The sequence below is a fragment of the Sinohyriopsis cumingii genome, chromosome 3 (genome assembly GCF_028554795.1).
Source record: "Sinohyriopsis cumingii isolate HCF-2022 chromosome 3, ASM2855479v2, whole genome shotgun sequence".
Classification (NCBI taxonomy): Eukaryota; Metazoa; Mollusca; class Bivalvia; order Unionida; family Unionidae; genus Sinohyriopsis; species Sinohyriopsis cumingii.
This window is the reverse complement of record NC_142963.1, coordinates 96,396,681-96,415,821: the sequence shown is the minus strand read 5'-3', so window position 1 is coordinate 96,415,821 and position 19,141 is coordinate 96,396,681. Positions and strand designations below refer to the sequence as shown.

The following is a 19,141-nucleotide window of genomic DNA, read 5'->3' as shown; positions in this document are numbered from 1 at the left end:
TTTCTTTAGTGCCATTCCAGCTGCGGTTCCAACTGCACCAAGTGCTGCTGCCTTTGCTACGGCTGGTGCTGCCGCGGCAATCAACGCCGGTATTGCTGCGAGAAGAGGAAATATTCCACCGGTTTTAGTCATGTCCTTGATAGCTGCAGCAGAGAAATCAAGTCGGACACCGGTTTTTGCTGTTAGTGCCTTATTAAAATGTTTAATCTGAGTATTAGTCAACGACAATTTGTTTGGACCGCCAGTAATTTGATCTCGTTTTAGTGTTATTGATGTCCCGCACGTGCTTGCGTTCTTCGATTGCAATTTCTTTGTCTGACCGGAAGTCAAGGTGACATTAACGTGACTGTATGACATTATATTTCAGAATTTAATCTAATTGTTACATGTTTTCTACTGGAGCGTCAATAACTCTCATTCGTCCGCCAACACCTTCAAGCAGCATTGCTTTATCGGAGAGTATAACCGCGACAGCTCTAAAACCACCAGCAACTGCAGGTGGACCAGCAACTGCAGCGGGAAACTCACCTACATGAGCTTTGAAGTGTATATCAACGACAGATTGTTTGGTTAGATCCAAATGTTCCAGCGAAAAGTAATAAATCGGATACAGCGTTGTAAAATCCAGTTGTGATATCTGCAACCCGGTATCAATATTTTGATCACGTCCCATAAATGTCATCAGACGATGATACGCACGCGCGACCTGATTGTTTGTATAATCTATCAGTATGTCCTCAGATGGTTCTTGATGCCCGTTTATTCGCAGCGAAACCTCAGAGACATTAAGTTTGTCAAATATCATATGACTCTGTAGTTGGGAAGTCAACCTCGCATTTTGCTGGAGTGCAACAAAAATATGTCGCGGCGCTGATATTCCCTGTTGTGATGATATATGCCACGTAAACTGCCCGAGACCGGCACCTTGAATGGAATCTGTTGATGTTGTTAACCACGATATCAGTGATTTACCGCCTGTGTCCATGAAAGAGAGTAACCGTTGCTCTTCAGCTAACGATGGGGACATTACTGGCATCCACAACGCAAGCTTGAATAATATTACTTTACCGTCAGCAACACCGTCTTCTCACCAGATGGCGTCACTGTCATCACTTTTTCGGTTAAGTACAACTGTATGATTGGCTCCAAAAATAACCTTTCTGACATGTCTGCAAAATCCAAAGATGTGAGACAGCGGAATTGCGCATGAAAATCTCCTACGGTCACCTGATAACATTAATTTACGTGTAGCAAAACCTAAATTGTAATCTGGACTAGGCCTTAATATTGAAAAATCAGCACCTGGCCTGGCCGCAAATCCAGCCGGTTGTGGGTCTAAAGCAGTGCCTCGTGCTGTTTGTACTTGAATAGCAGATCTGTGTTCAGGATGATCAGAATTATCCTTAGCGAACATCATAGTCGGACCAGCTGATCTAGTGTAATCATCTGAGTATCTCGCTAATCCCAGGATTGTTGTAGCAACGTCAACATTATCCTGAATTATTTCAATTTCTCTTCCGTCAATGCTGTATGAAGCACTTTTGAACAGCGCCATGATACCGTTGTTAACAAAACCAACTCGAACATTAGTTCCGTATGCTGTATTAGCAACAACATCTGTTACAAGTTCACCCGTGACTTCAAGAAATGCTTCAGCGGGCAGGAAATATCTACTTGTATCCTGGACTCGTAATTCAATTCGTCCGCGTTGATTAGGTACTGTTGCCTCATAAGAATAATACTGATAATCGCGCACGGACTCATCTTTTAGTGTTGGTGCATCCATGTCGAACGCTGGATCAGATATAGGTTTAAACATTTTATATAAAATTATTGTCTTCTAAAACGAAATCCGCTTCCTGATATCAGGCTTGTATTTATTTGTTCGGGTGTTTGGGTTACAAGCTCTGCAAGTTTTTGATTGGCAGCCTGATTTATTACTTTACTGACGTCCGCGGGCATAAGTTCAGTACTGGCCAGTTTCACCGGTGGTGGTTTTTTTAATCTACGAGTTAACCGTAACAGTCTATCCTTGATTGACGCGAATGCCTTCCCGGCGAGATCACCAACAGATCCAAGGGCTTTATCCTTGACAACATCAATAGCTTTCATCGACAATTGTTTTGCAATCGGTAACACCTTAGGGGCTATTCTTGAAAACAAACCAGTAACTGTATCACCGAGACCATCTCCGTAGGTTGCTCTGTAGACTGGTAATCGCGAGTTCACTACGCGGACTGGTAACACACTAGCGTGTCTAGGTTGAGAATTGTGCACGATCATTTTATTTAATTATTGTTTCTCTAACTAAATTTGCTAGTCGCTGTAGTAACCATCCGCGAGTTCATCAATGAGCCCCCGGTAGATGCCGATATCCATAATGCCACGCTGAAATAGTCTCTGACAGATATCTGCGGCTTCATTTATAATTTCCGGAGAGTTGTTTCCGGCACGTCTTCCTCCGATGAGAACTTCCAACCGTGATACGTCATTGATGATATTATCAGGGCAAGTAATGTGACCACCAAGACCACTACCTGTAGCTTCAAGGAGGCCAAGATCTTCGAGAGCATCACCGCCTTCATCTGGACGCTTCTCTGGTGGCGGTGAATAGGGAGGTGGAGGTCCTTGTCGTCTACTTTTGCTAAGTTTCTTTATTGCACCTATAAGTGCTGAGTATTTCGGATCGCTAGATTTAACCGTTTTCGTGTCGTAGTACAGACGATAAGTCCATTTAACAAAATTGTCATCAGTCGTGCGCTTATATTTCTCGGCTAAAAATCTTTCTTTGTTGTATAAACCCTCTAATATCAATTCAGGTAATTTTTCTTCTGGCGTATTTTTAAGAAATTTAATAAAACTCGGATCAAATCTCGCAGTTAGTTTAACAATTTCCTTTACTGGTTGGGGTGTAGCAGCTTCGGAGACTTCAGCGACTTCAGCGACGGGTGGAGGCTGAGCTGCAACTATATCAGCCGGAAGATCTTGTAAAATCTTTTTTGTTTGCTTCGTTCTTTTTGCTATTTTTTGAGTCAACGGGATAATACCCAACTTTTCTCTCTCCTCCTCTTTAATATCGCCCCATATTGCCTTTTCAGCGGCTGTTGCGGCTTTTTTTGTAGCTGTTGTAACGGGCTTAAATAATTCTTCCGCGCCAGCTGCAAATTCGATTTTTGCTTCTTGTCTTGCTTGTAATTTTTCTCTGACACTATCACGGACAGGAATAAATTTTTTAATTGCTTCGAGTCGTTCTCGTGCTAGTCTAGATGCGTGAGATTCGCCAATATTTGCCATTATTTATTTGTCCATGATTTAATTCCCCCGCATGGATTTGAGCAGCAGAGGGGGGCTGGACCGATCATGGATTTTTCAATGACGACCCCGCCACGGAAACTGTTTTTGTCTGTTTAGCCTTCTTTTAGTTTCGGTTTGTTCCGCCCCCGTTATTTGTGAAACTGTTTTTGTCTGTTTAGCCTTCTTTTAGTTTCGGTCTGTTCACCCCCTCTGCTGCTCGTCGTTGATGCAGATTTGTGCGCGATGTTTTATGTGGAAGTGCTGCCATACAGAGGTCGTTGTGCCGCAAAGAACTTGCGACTTTAGCAAAAGTTTTATCGTTTTCATTCTCATCGTTTTTACATTCTGCACGTGCGCAGATCCTTGCTGGGCTTAGTTATTGGACTGTTCAGCTCATAATAAAGTGAAGTCCATGTTGCCGTGTTTGTTGGCACAAGCAGGAGGTTACTGTAGTGGTGATAAATATTATTCAGAAATGCTTACAATCTATTAAAAATTTCAATCTAATTCATGTCCTTTGAAATGTGGAAAAGAAAGCTGACCTAAACATTTTCATCAAGTAAAAACGTAACTGAGTCATTCATTGTTCAAAATGATGTAATTACCTCTTCAATTAATAGTTTCCTTAATTTTATGACATCTATAATGCATCCGATTGAGTGGTCGCTGGACAGTATCATATAAATTATCTGTTCTGGCTAAAAGTGAGACGGAAAATGCGAAATAAATAAATGCAAAGATAAATGTCCAGAAATTAAAATTCCAGTTTTCTTAGTTTACCTGCTACCATAGCGCACACAAAACCACTCGCATTAGTATATAAAAAGAAAAGAAATTACAAATCTAGATTTACTAGGTCAGTAAGAAAATGGGCTGTCATCATATAAAAAAATACAGATTGTGCTAAATTAAATCTTGCTAAAAGAAATGGAGATCATACATGCTTCAACTGTTCCACCGAAAAACATCACCAAGTATGATTGATATCAGCTAATGACCACGATGCTGGGAGGGTAGAGAACACCAAATATTGTATGCTAGTACCTATTACGGGGCCCCGAGTGGTCGAGTGGTCTAAAGCGCTTTCCGTTGCGGATCACTGCCATCTCACCTCTGTCTGCGTTGGTTCGAGTCTCGGATTCAGCCAATGTGGGTATGTGAGAAAGCTTGCCAGTAGCTTCTCGTGGGTCGGTGGTTCTTTCCGGGGTTTTCCCGGGTTCTTTCTTCACCATTAATACTGGCCGCCATGTATAGCCTATCGTGTGCTGAAAAATGGCGTTAAACCATTCAACAACAACAACAGCAAGTACCTATTACAGGCATAGTAACTGAGACCGCTTGGTCTAGGCGTACGAACAAATAGGACTGCAGCTATTTATATCATCAATACGACATACATTCTTAACTACACCACCAACATATTCTGCAGCACATGCAATTCAGGGTGATTCAGGAATTTGTTTTCCAACGAGTGAGTTTCAGCAGTTACTCGTCCCTGTCCTAAATATGCTGAACACAATACACTTCTCCACCACACTGCTTATACTTTTACCAAAGAACCACATGTACCTGATATAAAATGTATTCTAACATAGGTCAAACCATTAAAATAGAATGTTATAATACATACATGACCTCTTGAACAGACACATTTAAGACAGAAGATTCGTCAAATGAGAAAATTGCAGTTGAGCACAGTGGTATTCACGGTTACAGAATCGCTTTTCAGTAATACAAGTATCATTTTTCATTTGAAGATCGGTGTAAAATGGCTAAGGGTCTTACATAATGTATTTGGAAAGTAAGCTGGCAAATACTTTTCTGGCAAAGAATAATTCAATACTTATTGAACTATCTTATGACGTCATCTCTTTGGCGTGACCAGTTATCAATAAAGCTCCAGTCTTGAAAGTACTGGTCACACACTCATACACATACACACATCAGCACACTTCTGATGCCCTTCATTCTGGTGACTGGATGGTCAAGTTCTCCTTGCAATTGCCGCTTATAGTCATTAATTGCTGAGAACTAAACTATTCAGCAAGAGATAGAATTGGTGGGATTTTTGCAAACTTTTATAGTGAATTTGAACTATATGAAACATTTGTTGTATCGATACAAATTTACGATATTCTGTAATACAATTAATACTTCAATAATTAATATGCCAGAACCAAAGTAGGAAACTCACAATCCTCCCCACCAACCACCCATCAATACGGCTTCAAATAGAAAATAAGTAAAGAGGACGCATACAAAGAATTTAAATATAATCGCCACGAAAAGAATCAAAGATTAACTTAAAAGAAACGTTAATGAGTATAGATTTTATGGTGCAACAAACAAGAGTGTTGTGTATTTTTCAGTGATATTAAGCCATATTTGAAGATCAGCAGGAACTCGACACTTTTGTTCTGGAAAAGATCATCTAGACTTGACACTTTACTAACCATATTTGGACATGAAATAAGGAAAAACACAAAATAGATGTTTAAAGGAGTAAATATTTAACACTGATAAATAGGCATCAGCCACTCAGCTGAATCTCATATACAGATGGATTAGAAATATAAAATCTAGCATCAGCGTGGGGGAAAAACCCAGCAACAGTAGAAGTTACTTTTATACATTGAAATGTGTTTTAAACATACCAGATAATGCGAAGGGACAAGCAAAATATAAACTTGGAAGATACAGTCATTAGCTTTATATTTGTTCGGTTAATGAAAGAACATTAGGAAATTCGAGAATGAGTTTCATATATTCATAAATGTGCATTACATAGTTTAATCATGTTATATCAAATCTGTTAAGAATAATTGAATAGAAAGACATGTTGACATGCGAATCGCATTTCATTATGTTGGTCGTAATAACTACAATATATAGAAGGTAATAGTACGTTGAAATAATATTTTCTTTCAAGATCAACACATATTAATAGATATCACGGACAAAACTATATCTGCAAGAATGCTTCAATTGTTTCTATACGCCAGAAATTTTATCAGAACACAAAATATGCAACAAAGAAGATAACTAAAAATATATGAAATTGACACGTAACTTATTGTACTGAAATAAACAACAAAAGCAGCCAAACACAATAATCATTATTCCTTTTGTCTCATAAATCAATATATAAGAGATATAAACCAATCGTTGCAAAATAACTGACTGTATTGAAATATTTTACGATGTGTTGGGTAAAATAACAAAATTATTATTTCAAAACTCAAGTCCAAATAATGCAAAATTATATTGAATATCACTTCAATACAATCAATATATGCCATAAATGTAGGAAATAAACAACTGATGATATTGCTCGTAATCGTGATCACTTAGCATGAAAGTATGGAGGTACAGCACATAACAAATGCAATTTTTAATTTAAATCCACAAAATATACTATAGTTTATTCGTAATTTTCCAATTATGACAGTCGTTTATTTGTCACTATTCTTGAGATAAACGATCTGGAATAAGAAAGAAAAGTCGTACCGAACAACGACAATAAATGCACATCATTTAGCAAGGATTTCAAAGGTACAAAACCAACAGCATAAAACTAGTATGCATACTGAAAACACTACACTACGCAAACATGAGGCCTTTTAGATTAAATTTATATTAAAACTGGTTTAAAATACAACGAAAATTATACAACAACCGAAAATAACGTTTTGAAACAAAACATTAAACGATTCTAAATAAGAATTTTTTTAACATTGACGAATAATAGTGTCTTTGATATACAGATGAATGATTTGAGGAAAAGAAAAATTAAAATCTGTATAGTTGAAAATAAATGTATAAAATGTCAGAAAGATCTCTCATTTTTAAGGATTATCGACGATTATCGAGGATGACTGAGCGTTCGTCAGTTTGAAAAATAAAATTCTCGAACATGCAAGACCAATTAAAGCAGGTTTTACAGTTTTTGAGCTAAGTAAGTGGTCGATATATCAATTCTGTGGCATCAATTTGATAAACGAATACGATAATCTAATGAGACTGTTAATGGCTGATGTAGATCTATTATTTATCTGTGTTGAAGCAAAACCATTTCACTGTGAAATGAAGATAACATCAAGTTTTGTGACACTTTCCAAAGGACATCATATCTAGACTAACACTAACGAACGTGAAAGTTCCTGGACTTTTCAAAAATAAAATAAACGATGTTCTAATTAAAGAGTGTTGTAGGTTAAGGTGAATGCGTTGTTAATTCACAACAGACGAAAACGAAAAAAAGTCTGCAGATGAATTAAAAATGTGCAATAAGAAAAGAAATTGAAATTCGAAATGTCTAAAGATTGTTATTTTAGTCAAAATAAAGATTATTAGGAAATGAAGTTACTCAGATCACAAAGTCATGCGCTGCGAAACATAAAACTTAATTAAGCAGCAACGAGTTCATGTGAGGACAAGCACTTCTGGTTGAAAACATAAATGCACTACGTAACGGACAAGTAAGTATTATAAAGTCATGCACCTTAAGAACTAATCCTTTTAAAACTTATTGACATCGTCCAAGAATTCTTTGCAAATGAATAACAAAGTCTTATGAAAAAAATTATTTCTGCTGTTTCCTTTCACAGTTTTAAAATTTCTACGTTTGTTTCGACTATAGAAAACATGGTTTTCTTCAAAGACAGATTAAATTGCACGTTTTCTCTTCCATGGAAGATACCAAAAAGAGTGTGTTGTCTCTGAAATATTTGATTACAGAGTTGCAGTTTTGTACGTTGATCTCTATTTATGTATCAAAATGGCTGCTACTAAACGTTATTTTGGTTAGGTTAGCTTCTTTCTTTTCAATAATTCATCTAAATTCGGACAGTCATTAATCAGAAACAGTAGTTTGGTAAACATCAGCCAGTTGCTCTAATGACTATCCAATGTGATCTTTCACGTCATGCTACGTGGGAGGGGCTCTTTGAAACGCATTTTACTAAAATAATTTATACATTGTGAAACAATGCTGCAAAGCCAATATGCTAATATTGTGTAGAGGCGGGAGGATATAGTAACCATCTTGCCCGTTCGACCTTCAGTTCGGAGCAAAATATCGTTAGTGCAACTTGTCCTGCAGCTTTTGATCGTTTGCCATGAAACTTTGTAAATAGCCTAGTCTTCACCCGAAGGTGCACGTGTCGACTAATCACTTTATTCACGCAATGTTTATGAGAGTTATTGCAGTGTTTGACACAATTTCGTTAGCGCAACTAATCCTTTTTGTGGATGGATGCCGTGAAATTTAGCTAATGTTATGATCATCGCCTAAAAATATGCATACCGACAAATCTCTGTGCTCCGGCAATTTTGTAAGAGTATTACCCTTTTGTATTTACTGCTGAATGCAAAGTATGTTTAAACATCTTCACAGATCTTACAGATTTGATTTTATCACCGTTAATCTTGGGACATGATATGCTCACGATCTGAGGATAAGCTCATTGATAAATCATAGTGCTTATAGGAGTTTTGTTAGAGTTATTGATCAGTATAGTTTTTGATCTGTTTTGGTGCTGGATATAGTCTATCAGAGAATATTGCAAACGCATATCTAGTTGCAGTTTTCAATGGATCGCGATCACACTTTGTACATGGTATGGCATCGTTTGAAGATATAGATATCAGAAATTACTGTGCTCTCACAAGTATTGTTGGAGTTATTACCCTCTTTATCCTGCATCTGAATTATAATGCATCAGTGACGTCCATTGTTCAAACATAATTACGAAACTTTTGATTATTTTATTAAAGAGGTTTAATTCAGTATTAATTGTTTGCTCTAGTGTTCCATCTTTCGTCTCTAGGTTTGCCTTAAAACTCAGAGGAAAACCTAAATCGACTAAGACCTCTCAGAGATAGAGTACCTCTAAGACACTCTGCCTCGACTAAGACCTCTCAGAGATGGGGTACCTCTAAGACACTCTGCCTCGACTAAGACCTCTCAGAGATGGGGTACCTCTAGGACACTCTGCCTCTGGTATGATTTCTGTCGTAATTGTACTATTTGTCTGACGTGAACAATATATCTTACAGGCATATCGTGGAGACGTAAAACACATTCCATTTTCATCTTTTAACCTAATATTCAATCCTTCAATGGTACCCTCCGTAAATGCGTTTAAGAGTCATTAAAATAAAATCTCTGTCAAGAACATTTTTAACAGGCAACGACTTTAGCAAACATGAAAAAACTATGAATGTGAAGGTCTCCAAAGCCATAAACAGAATGTGATTCAGTAGACTCTTGTATCATTATCATCGATGCACGGTTTAATGTTTATTCCATGTGATTGTATCGTACTAAGTAGTGTCTCAAAAAGATGTAACTTCAATACTTTCATTGTTGTCATATTCTACTGTTATTCCCTCATTGGCTATTTGTTTACATAAGTGAAAAGCATAACTGTATTCAAACAGAAACGAAGCAAACATAAATCGTGGCAAAAGGAATAAATGAGAAGACTGAAGCGATGAAAACAAAGAACATCTTTGAAAGTTCACGAAATATTGAAATGATGAATTTAGAGAGTACGTAAAACAATGCACGTCACAAAAAGAGTACAATGATTAAAACCTCCGAATAATTCACAGTACAAGAATTTTATAAGACAAGCACTGAGATAAAACTCAAATCAGATAAGACTGACAATGCTAGGCACTTCTTCTATTGGCAGCTTCGGTAAGCTGCTAAATTATCCAAAACCTGAAGGTTCTAGCGAAGATAATCTTCATATTGATCGTTGTTCATCAGATTATGTTTCTCATCATCAGCAACAAAGTAAATATTTTCACTAGTCAAGCACTCTGTACATTATAGCAAGTGAAAACACGAGAAGAAGCATTTATGCAATCTTTAGAGAGAGAGAAGATCACAATGAAAGATAAATCATTCAGGAAAGCTAGCTTCATTATTGAGGATATTATATCAATCTTGTCGAATCTGTTTTAACTGTAAAACTCTGTTGCGTAGTAAGTAGTAACTCATGAATAATACCTATTACAACAGTTGTTAAAGGTACAAATGAGTCAACGACAAAACAACCAGTATACATTTTTTCTTTATTCAAAATTTTCTCAATATTTCTTATTTTCTCCTTGCTTTTATCTTCTGTTTTGCATTTGATCCATCGTTGGCTTTTATCTATAAAAAGCCAATAAGTTTGACTTTCATCAAACAGAGGCAATTCCAATTAAAATTTCAAAAATCCCGAGAAGCAGACAATTCCAATTTAAGTAATATATTAACGTTTTATGTTCCTCTATAAACTATCTCTGTTGTCATTTGTAATAAATTTGCCAATTACGATGTTATAATGTACACTGAAATCTGACAATGATGTAGAAACTTTAGGAGCTTTAAGATTTAGAAAGATTTAAATTAATTCTTTTGTTTGTTTCCCATTTAAGTTTTTCAGCTGTTTTTGATGAAGTATTTAGCAAAATGTCTTTATAGCCACACCCAATCCATGTTTGAACTCTTTAAGTTCTGTCGACTCAACTTTTTCAACACCGTAGATGATTTCCATAATCCATAAATAATCACAAATAATTTTCCAGTTGTGCTTTTTCTACTTATCAAAAATAAAAGTTTTCAAACCGGACCTTAAAAATTAAATTTTCAACGACGAGAACAATGTGAGAGATGCACAAGATCAAACATAAATCTATGATGCTGGAAATCTCTCAAATGAATTTAGCCATACCGCACGACCTGTTAATCAAAGCACACCAACAGGACCTTTAATGTTTCAGTGGAACTTGTTGACGATATCAGGGAGCAGATAATAGGGCTTGGCATAGATGAGACGCTATGCAAATCGAAATGAAATACGTTTAGGATAAAACACAACACAATATTCGGAATAATCGTCCTGTAAGATAGCTTAAATATAGAAGAAAGGCAAGTTCACATCATTTCTTGCATCACATAACTGTTGCAGGCCGGACTGAAAATGAGTGGTTAGAAACATAATGTTGGACAATCAAAGAAAAATCACAATGGTTGCGTCCAAGTAAGGAGACGCAATCGAAATATCATTTGGAACCAACTGCTTTTCAAAAGCAACAAATACTGGTCCCTGAGAACATTGGGATAATGAAAATAAACACAAATGAAGCATTTAATAGGATGTACAAGAAAGTTGTACCAAATTTAATGGACATCACAAATTGATTCACAGTGGATACATTGCACATGCAGTGAAAATAGTATTCACTGATAAAAGGAAAGAGAATTAAGTGGTTATTTAAATGAACTAGCATGTATCAAGCTGAAAACAGAATGATACAATATCCAATGTTGAAACATGACACAAAGATTGAAAAGTGAAAAACGACGAAATTAACAAAGAAACATACCCGAACCTGTTGTATATGTTTCATGAACAGTTTGAAAATGATAAATGAATAAATGCACAGAGATTTTTCAGAAATAATATTGAAAGTTTCAATAAAAAGTAAGAAAAGAAATATCATGAATTTAACCACAAAACAGATGTTTAAAAAAGAGCGTTACCATAATTTTTACCCAAGCTGCAATATATATGACAATATCACCTCTCAAACTGGCCATATGTAAATTTGGCAAATGCTAAGATGGGGTGGTAAAACGTTGCTCCATAGGAGGAGAAAGTGATTTATTCAATTAACAAATTAAAAAGTGCTTAATAAATCTTCGTAATTATTTTTAAGCTAGCCAGATCATCATCAGCAGATTTACTCTTTAGTATTGGTAAACTGGCATTTAAAACATTTGATTCAGAACAGTTTGTTTCTTGCCAAACTGAATGTACTGTTTTACAAATTTTTGGATTACCGTGTTTGTTACTTGCATTTTGGTCGGATATGTAAGCAAAACATCTAGAAGTATTAAATGATCTTAATTGTTTTAGATGCTCTCACATAGTTTTCTCCCGCAACCAATGATATCATGATAAATGACCGCTTGTTTACGTCGTGATGGCAATTATTTTCTTTTACTTATCTAAATCACCGACTGTTATTCGAGTGTCTGATCGAATAAGTAGATCAGACAGAATAACTACCATTGATAGATCAGATAAAATAACTACCATTAGTAGATCAGACAGAATAATTACCATTGGTAGATCAGACAGAATAACTACAATTAGTAGATCAGACAGAATAACTACCATTAGTAGATCAGACAGAATAACTACCATTAGTAGATCAGACAGAATAACTACCATTGGTAGATCAGACAGAATAACTACCATTGGTAGGGTAGATCAGACAGAATAACTACCAATAGTAGATCAGACAGAATAACTACCAATAGTAGATCAGACTATAACTACCATTAGTAGATCAGATAGAATAACTACCATTGGTAGATCAGACAGAATAACTACCATTAGTTGATCAGACAGAATAACTACCATTGGTAGGGTAGATCAGACAGAATAACTACCATTGGTAGATCAGACAGAATAACTACCAATAGTAGATCAGACTATAACTACCATTAGTAGATCAGATAGAATAACTACCATTGGTAGATCAGACAGAATAACTACCATTAGTTGATCAGACAGAATAACTACCATTGGTAGGGTAGATCAGACAGAATAACTACCATTGGTAGATCAGACAGAATATCTACCAATAGCAGATCAGACAGAATAACTACCATTAGTAGAACAGATAGAATAACTGCCATTAGTAGATCAGATAAAATAACTACCATTGGTAGATCAGACAGAATAACTACCATTAGTAGATCAGATAGAATATCTACCATAGATCAGATAGAATAACTGCCATTAGTAGATCAGATAAAATAACTACCATTGGTAGATCAGACAGAATAACTACCATTAGTAGATCAGATAGAATATCTACCATAGATCAGATAGAATAACTACCATCACTATGGTCCTCTTCTCAACATAAATTTCACTAACTGTACTTGTTAACTTTTTCAATCCGAGGTCCATTATTTCGCAACTATAGTCCATTGTTTTAGAAATATAGTCCATTATTTGGGAATTATAGTCCATTACGTTAGAACTTTAGTCCGTTACTTCAGAACTTGAATCTGTTACTCTAGAACTATAATCCACTGCTTTAGAACAAGAGTCTATTACGTTTGAATCAGAATCAGCCAAACAGTTGTCGTGTTCTGCACGTGTGCTGTAGGCAATGCTACATACCAAGGCTCCAGGGTTTCTCACGGATCTACAAAAGCAGTATTGTCGTTATGTCTGTACCAACAACCGATTATTTCGATTTTAAGCAAATAAAGTGAAATTGACTTTACGTATGTAAATCCAATTAGTCTCTATTTACTGCTTTTCCGTATTTAAGTGAATTTTTGTTGGTTTCTCCCTTTAATTTGTTTTCTGCGCTGTATTACCAGTTCAATCGCGTTAATTATGTGCAATCATTGCATCACTGGTACTTTGTATTTCGTTGTTGTCTAATTTCTGTGTCAGATGTTACGAGTCTTTAGTCATAAACCTAGTAAAAGAAAGAAGTAAACCCAACAAGTTCTGTAAAACGTAAATAATGAATTCTCTTAGTTAAAAAGTTGAAGTTAAAGAGGAACTTCCAGCTTTGTGAATTAAATCCCAAATAATCCTAAAATGTTCTAGTCAAATCCAGATGAATCGAGTGTTTCGAATGAATTCCAGATTCTCGAATGTACTGGTCTGCCAAACGTTCTGATGTATCACAATGCCATTGCACAGATCACCTTTGAATAAATTCACAATAGTCCCAGAATAATACTTTATTCAAATGAACACTATGTTAAGTTAAATGAATAATCCAAACAAATGTTTCCTCTCAAATTGTATCTCAATAACATTAAACACATCTGCAGACTGATGTAAATACAGAACACAGGAAACAAGAATACAATAATTATCCATCTCTACCCATCTATATACACCCATATATCCATAAAACGCAATTATTTCCTAATCGCTACGTGACATTGCACAATACCCATTTCGTAAAAGAACCCACCTGACCGACCCATCGAATGGGAAATAACCTAATTCTTCTAAGAAACTATTGGACCTCACTAGCCAATTAGATATAACTCCAAACTTGTCAACGAGTTCAATATATGGGATGAATTTAACCTGTAAATACCTAACTATAGCTCAATATCTTAACATAAAATCATCACCCATGGACCAAAAACTAAATAGCTATTTAATATATTGTTTATAAATGATCACTACAATTTACAGTCATGAGCACAAATTACAATATAGATACAGCCTTGTAACAAAGGTTACCCAACATATAGATATACATAACACAGTTTTCTTTGTTCCTTTTTTGTAAGATATTTTTTGTGTGCTATAATTTTAACTACTACATGATGTTAAATAAAAGTTATGTAGAAATTGTATCTTCTAAATCTATCTACAAACGTTAATGTGTATGGATTGTACATCATCCATATGGTATCAGAACGATTCCCAAATCAATTGGTGTTTGCAAAATATGTGGAAATTCTTTGTATATATACCTTTATTTTGTATTAATTCGGAATGTCTGTGTACTTAGATGATAATTAATTAATAAGCCGATATGCAGGTGTGTCCGCTACACACAAATGTCTATACCACCGACTTTGTTGCATAATTGCTTTGGTGATGTATGCATGGTTGAAATGGTGTAGGGGTTGGTGCGTACAGGCTAGGCGATGCGTGCCTTTTACCCGCCACCTAAGTGCGAATATCTGTAGAGAATGAATTAAAATTCACTAACCTGTATGATAATACTTTTTATACGTATTTCCGAAAATTATGTTAGCACTATCAAATATTCTAATATATATATATATATATATATATATATATATATATATATATATATATATATATATATATATATATATATATATCGATCGCTCCATACGGTTCTTGTGATACTGTCTCTGTTTTATTTTGAGAACACTTTATCTTGGAGAGTACTCTAACCCTGGGGTCAACAACCGACGGGATTCCAATACAGAGGTGGAGGGGCGTAATCAATGGGATGACATCTGTGTTTACTGTTATCCCAAGTACTTGCACGCCGATATTCCAAAGTTTGTACGGAACGGAGATCAGTCTTGATAGTAAGTGGAAGCTTGTGACACTTGGTGGTGGTTTTGGGAATATTAACACACAAATGAAATCATCGGGTCTCTGTAGAACTCTGGTACAGCGCTTGCTTCACATTTATGTTGTCCAGAGTTAAATCAACTGTGGGTGTTTCCTTTGGGTTTACTGATTTTCTCAGCCTCGGAGACCACATGACGCGAGCATCTAAACTGTAGAAAGAACGGAGTTTTTTTTATAAAAAATATGTTTTAGCACCAAGCGTGTGATGAAGTTTAATATCAGCGTATGATAAACACTTAAACCGTTTGTTAAAATACATTATAGTAATAAACAGAAAGTGTAGCCAAGTAAATTATTTTAATAGACAGGAAGTGTAGCCAAGTAAATTATTTTAATAGACAGGAAGTGTAACCAAGTAAATTATTTTAATAGACAGGAAGTGTAACCAAGTAAATTATTTTAATAGACAGGAAGTGTAGCCAAGTAAATTATTTTAATAGACAGGAAGTGTAGCCAAGTAAATTGTTTTAATAGACAGGAAGTGTAGCCAAGTAAATTATTTTAATAGACAGGAAGTGTAACCAAGTAAATTTTCCCAAAGCAAAACTCATTTATCACAGATTTCTCATCGAGTTTAATTCAGCAATACCTACCGTCCACCAGTGCAAAGCAATTGTTTATAGTTTTGTTTGCATATTAAATTGATGTGAAGTAATCCTTAAATGTTTAAATTATACATTTCGTTGAACTTGTCAACGACGTAACTTTATTCATCATCTTCAGGCTCATTTTGAAAACAGCTATTAGTTACCGGCCTTGAGATTGCTAAGGTACCTACTGAACTGAAGTACAACAACTTTGTTGTGTTCTTATTTTGACAATATATACTTGTATACGTATAACTAGCTGGTTATGATAGTAATACATAATTTGTATTGATTGACATTTATTAGTTAAGGTACAGCTTTATTATTATTATCATCTGCAATGTACGGTTGCTCCTGCAGAATTTTCCATGCAGTTGCAACCCAGAGAAGGGTAGAAATTTCCCTGCCTTACGCATAATTTTGTAGTAATGGTAGGCAGCAATCCCTATTGTAATAAATTTGTAATTAGTCTGAACTAAGCATGAACTAATACAGCAAAGTGAACCAATGCGCACTATGTAGCTCACCTTGAAATGGACTACAGTGTACTGCTTAGTTGAACCTTCTAATTACAGCGATATCTATGTATGTTTAGGTGTATGGAGGGGGATTACCGCAATGATTATATGCGTGTATTTAATAATATCAAGGAAGATTAGGAAATACATGCATAGAATTATGGCGGTAATCCCCCTCCATATAGGTGTAGTCAGGACCCAAATTTTGGTCGAAGCCTATAATTACATGCAGATATTTCATTCATTGATTCGTATATTCAATCTTGCGTACAAACATCGATGAGTTAATAAATATTTTTATTTTAGTTAGTTTATGCTGCATAATAATTTTACTTTAAATATCATAACTTATCGTGAAATTATAAAATATAATAAGATAATTTTTCTCATTTTCGATGAATATAAGATCATTTTGTCTGCATACACTTCATTTAATAGATAATTACATAGCTAAAGAATAAATTGATATACAATTTATATTTTACATCGTATAAAATAGGTTAGCTTTTAACGATCCTATTGTAACAATTTTGGTCCAATTAATTGGATATAATTAGTTTGAAAATATCATAACTTTTGTGTCTATTTTATAATTGTGAAGGAAGCGTGTATCTAAATTTATCGTCTTACACATCTTAATATATTAAATTAAACGAAGATACACGTTCATGATCATGTGGATGGACAGAGAGGAGAAAGGAAGATAAAAAACTAGCCCGTCCCATTTGATAGAGACCATTACTTAAGTTTCGAGAGGACAAATATTAAGATTAAAATGGCATATCTCGATAATATCATTCGTTCGAAAGCAAGTATCATTATGAATGCTATTTGATGTCCCGTATGTACTAGCTTATAAGTTGGATCCACATGCAAACAGCACAGACCTTGATCTTTAGGCAGTTTGCTGTTGGATTCGACTTATAAGTGAATACATAAGGAAATACTTTGAGAAGTTACGATGTTAATATATCAGTATACCTGTTGTTAGCATTGGTCTTTTTGTGGTTTTTTTTTAGGTAAAGAGTGCTATAACGCCACCCATTGTTCACATATGTCAAACATTGTTCACAGATGTCAAACATATTTAACACATTTCTCGGAACAATTAGATATTACTTTTACTTTAGTCAAGCGGCCATAATGGGTTGGCACATCTGGGTCTTTGTAGTTTGCCAACACTAATCAGTAGAACGAAAATCACAGACCCTAATCACTACCGGATTACCAAATAGGCAGAGTATGCACCGGCCTAGGGGCCCCGCGATAATGGATCAAAATAATATTGATAAAACGTATTGGGAGATAATCTGCATAGTGTGTGTGGCAGAGTATGCACCGGCCTAGGGGCCACGCGATAATGGATCAAAATAATATTGATAAAACGTATTGGGAGATAATCTGCATAGTGTGTGTGTGTGTGTGCAAGGTATCGACTGCCTAAGAGCTAAGGGCCTCCACAGTGTTTATTTCGGCACTGACCCTGATCTTCTCGCACATTATATGAGGGTAGATCATGTCCTAGATGTTCGCATTTGTATATGACTTACAATCGTGTATACACGGTACACAAAAATGAGATAATATTAAAAGGTATTACTGAAGTGTTTGTTTTCAAACGTGTCAGCTTGGAATGAAATAGCAGTCCTAACTTGTTTGCACGGAATATCGCCAAATTTGAAGATAATACCATAGTTGGTGCCAGCTCATTAAGTAGCTCAGCCGGTCTGTTTTAATCGCTATAGCTGCTTATAAACAACTCAAACACATTTTGCAAAACTCTACGTATTACCAAGTTATCCTTATGGTATAGAAGTAAAGACTTCCGTTTCATCACCAAGAGTCTCAGAAAGGGGTCAAAGTTCATATGTACAATTATGTCAGTTGCAACTACCTTTTGAAGAACCTGACTACATTTCATTTATACACAGTCACGGCAAGAACAGATATATTTCATGTGGAGAATATGGTTTTGTGACCCCTGGTCAGTATCGAAGAGATAGTGTTGGTTGGGTGTAATACGTGATTTTAAAAGGCAAGGAAACTGAAAATGAAATGTAAGCTTTGCTATGGGCTTTTATTTCTTGTTGAATTAAATAATTAATGCAAAGGAGCATGACGTATCGTAACTCAATAATCTCTCTCTCTCTCTCTCTCTCTCTCTCTCTCTCTCTCGATCGACAATCTTCAACATACCGGCTTGTCCGTGTGACAGAATTCCATACTATCAACTTGGTCACTTTAGTTGAATTATCTCTGACATACCACATTGACTGTATGACGCAGGACCACATGTCTTCCTTATCTTGTTTCCTTGTGTGACGCAGTCAGACTGAAATAAATCTTACTTGAGCAATATTGCCTCTCGGTGTTAACACACTGAAAATATTAGTATCCGAAGATCATTTGATTCACGTAAAGCTTCAAATTATACAAAAAAGTTCTAAAATAGAAATGGGAAGATTAAGAAATTATTAAATCAATCAGTCGGTCTGTGAAAACATCTTCGTTTCTCTATGCTCTCCATTTCTCTAAACATTCATACATTAGGAGAGTATCAGATACCACTTACAAA

At 35.5% G+C, this 19,141-nt stretch overlaps 1 protein-coding gene across 3 annotated transcripts in view; it reads left to right on the top strand.

The window, feature by feature from the left end:
• The window catches only part of LOC149803337 (uncharacterized), a 75,055-nt gene that overhangs the window by 48,564 nt on the left and 7,350 nt on the right, over positions 1 to 19,141 (top strand). For 2 of the 3 annotated variants that reach the window (XM_089951363.1, XM_089951362.1), the window contains one exon: positions 15,248 to 15,415. The exons of the other annotated variant lie outside the window; for it this stretch is intronic. In XM_089951363.1, coding sequence (XP_089807489.1) covers positions 15,248 to 15,415 — 168 coding nt within the window. The remainder of the gene's footprint in view (positions 1 to 15,247; positions 15,416 to 19,141) is intronic. 3 annotated transcript variants of the gene reach the window in all.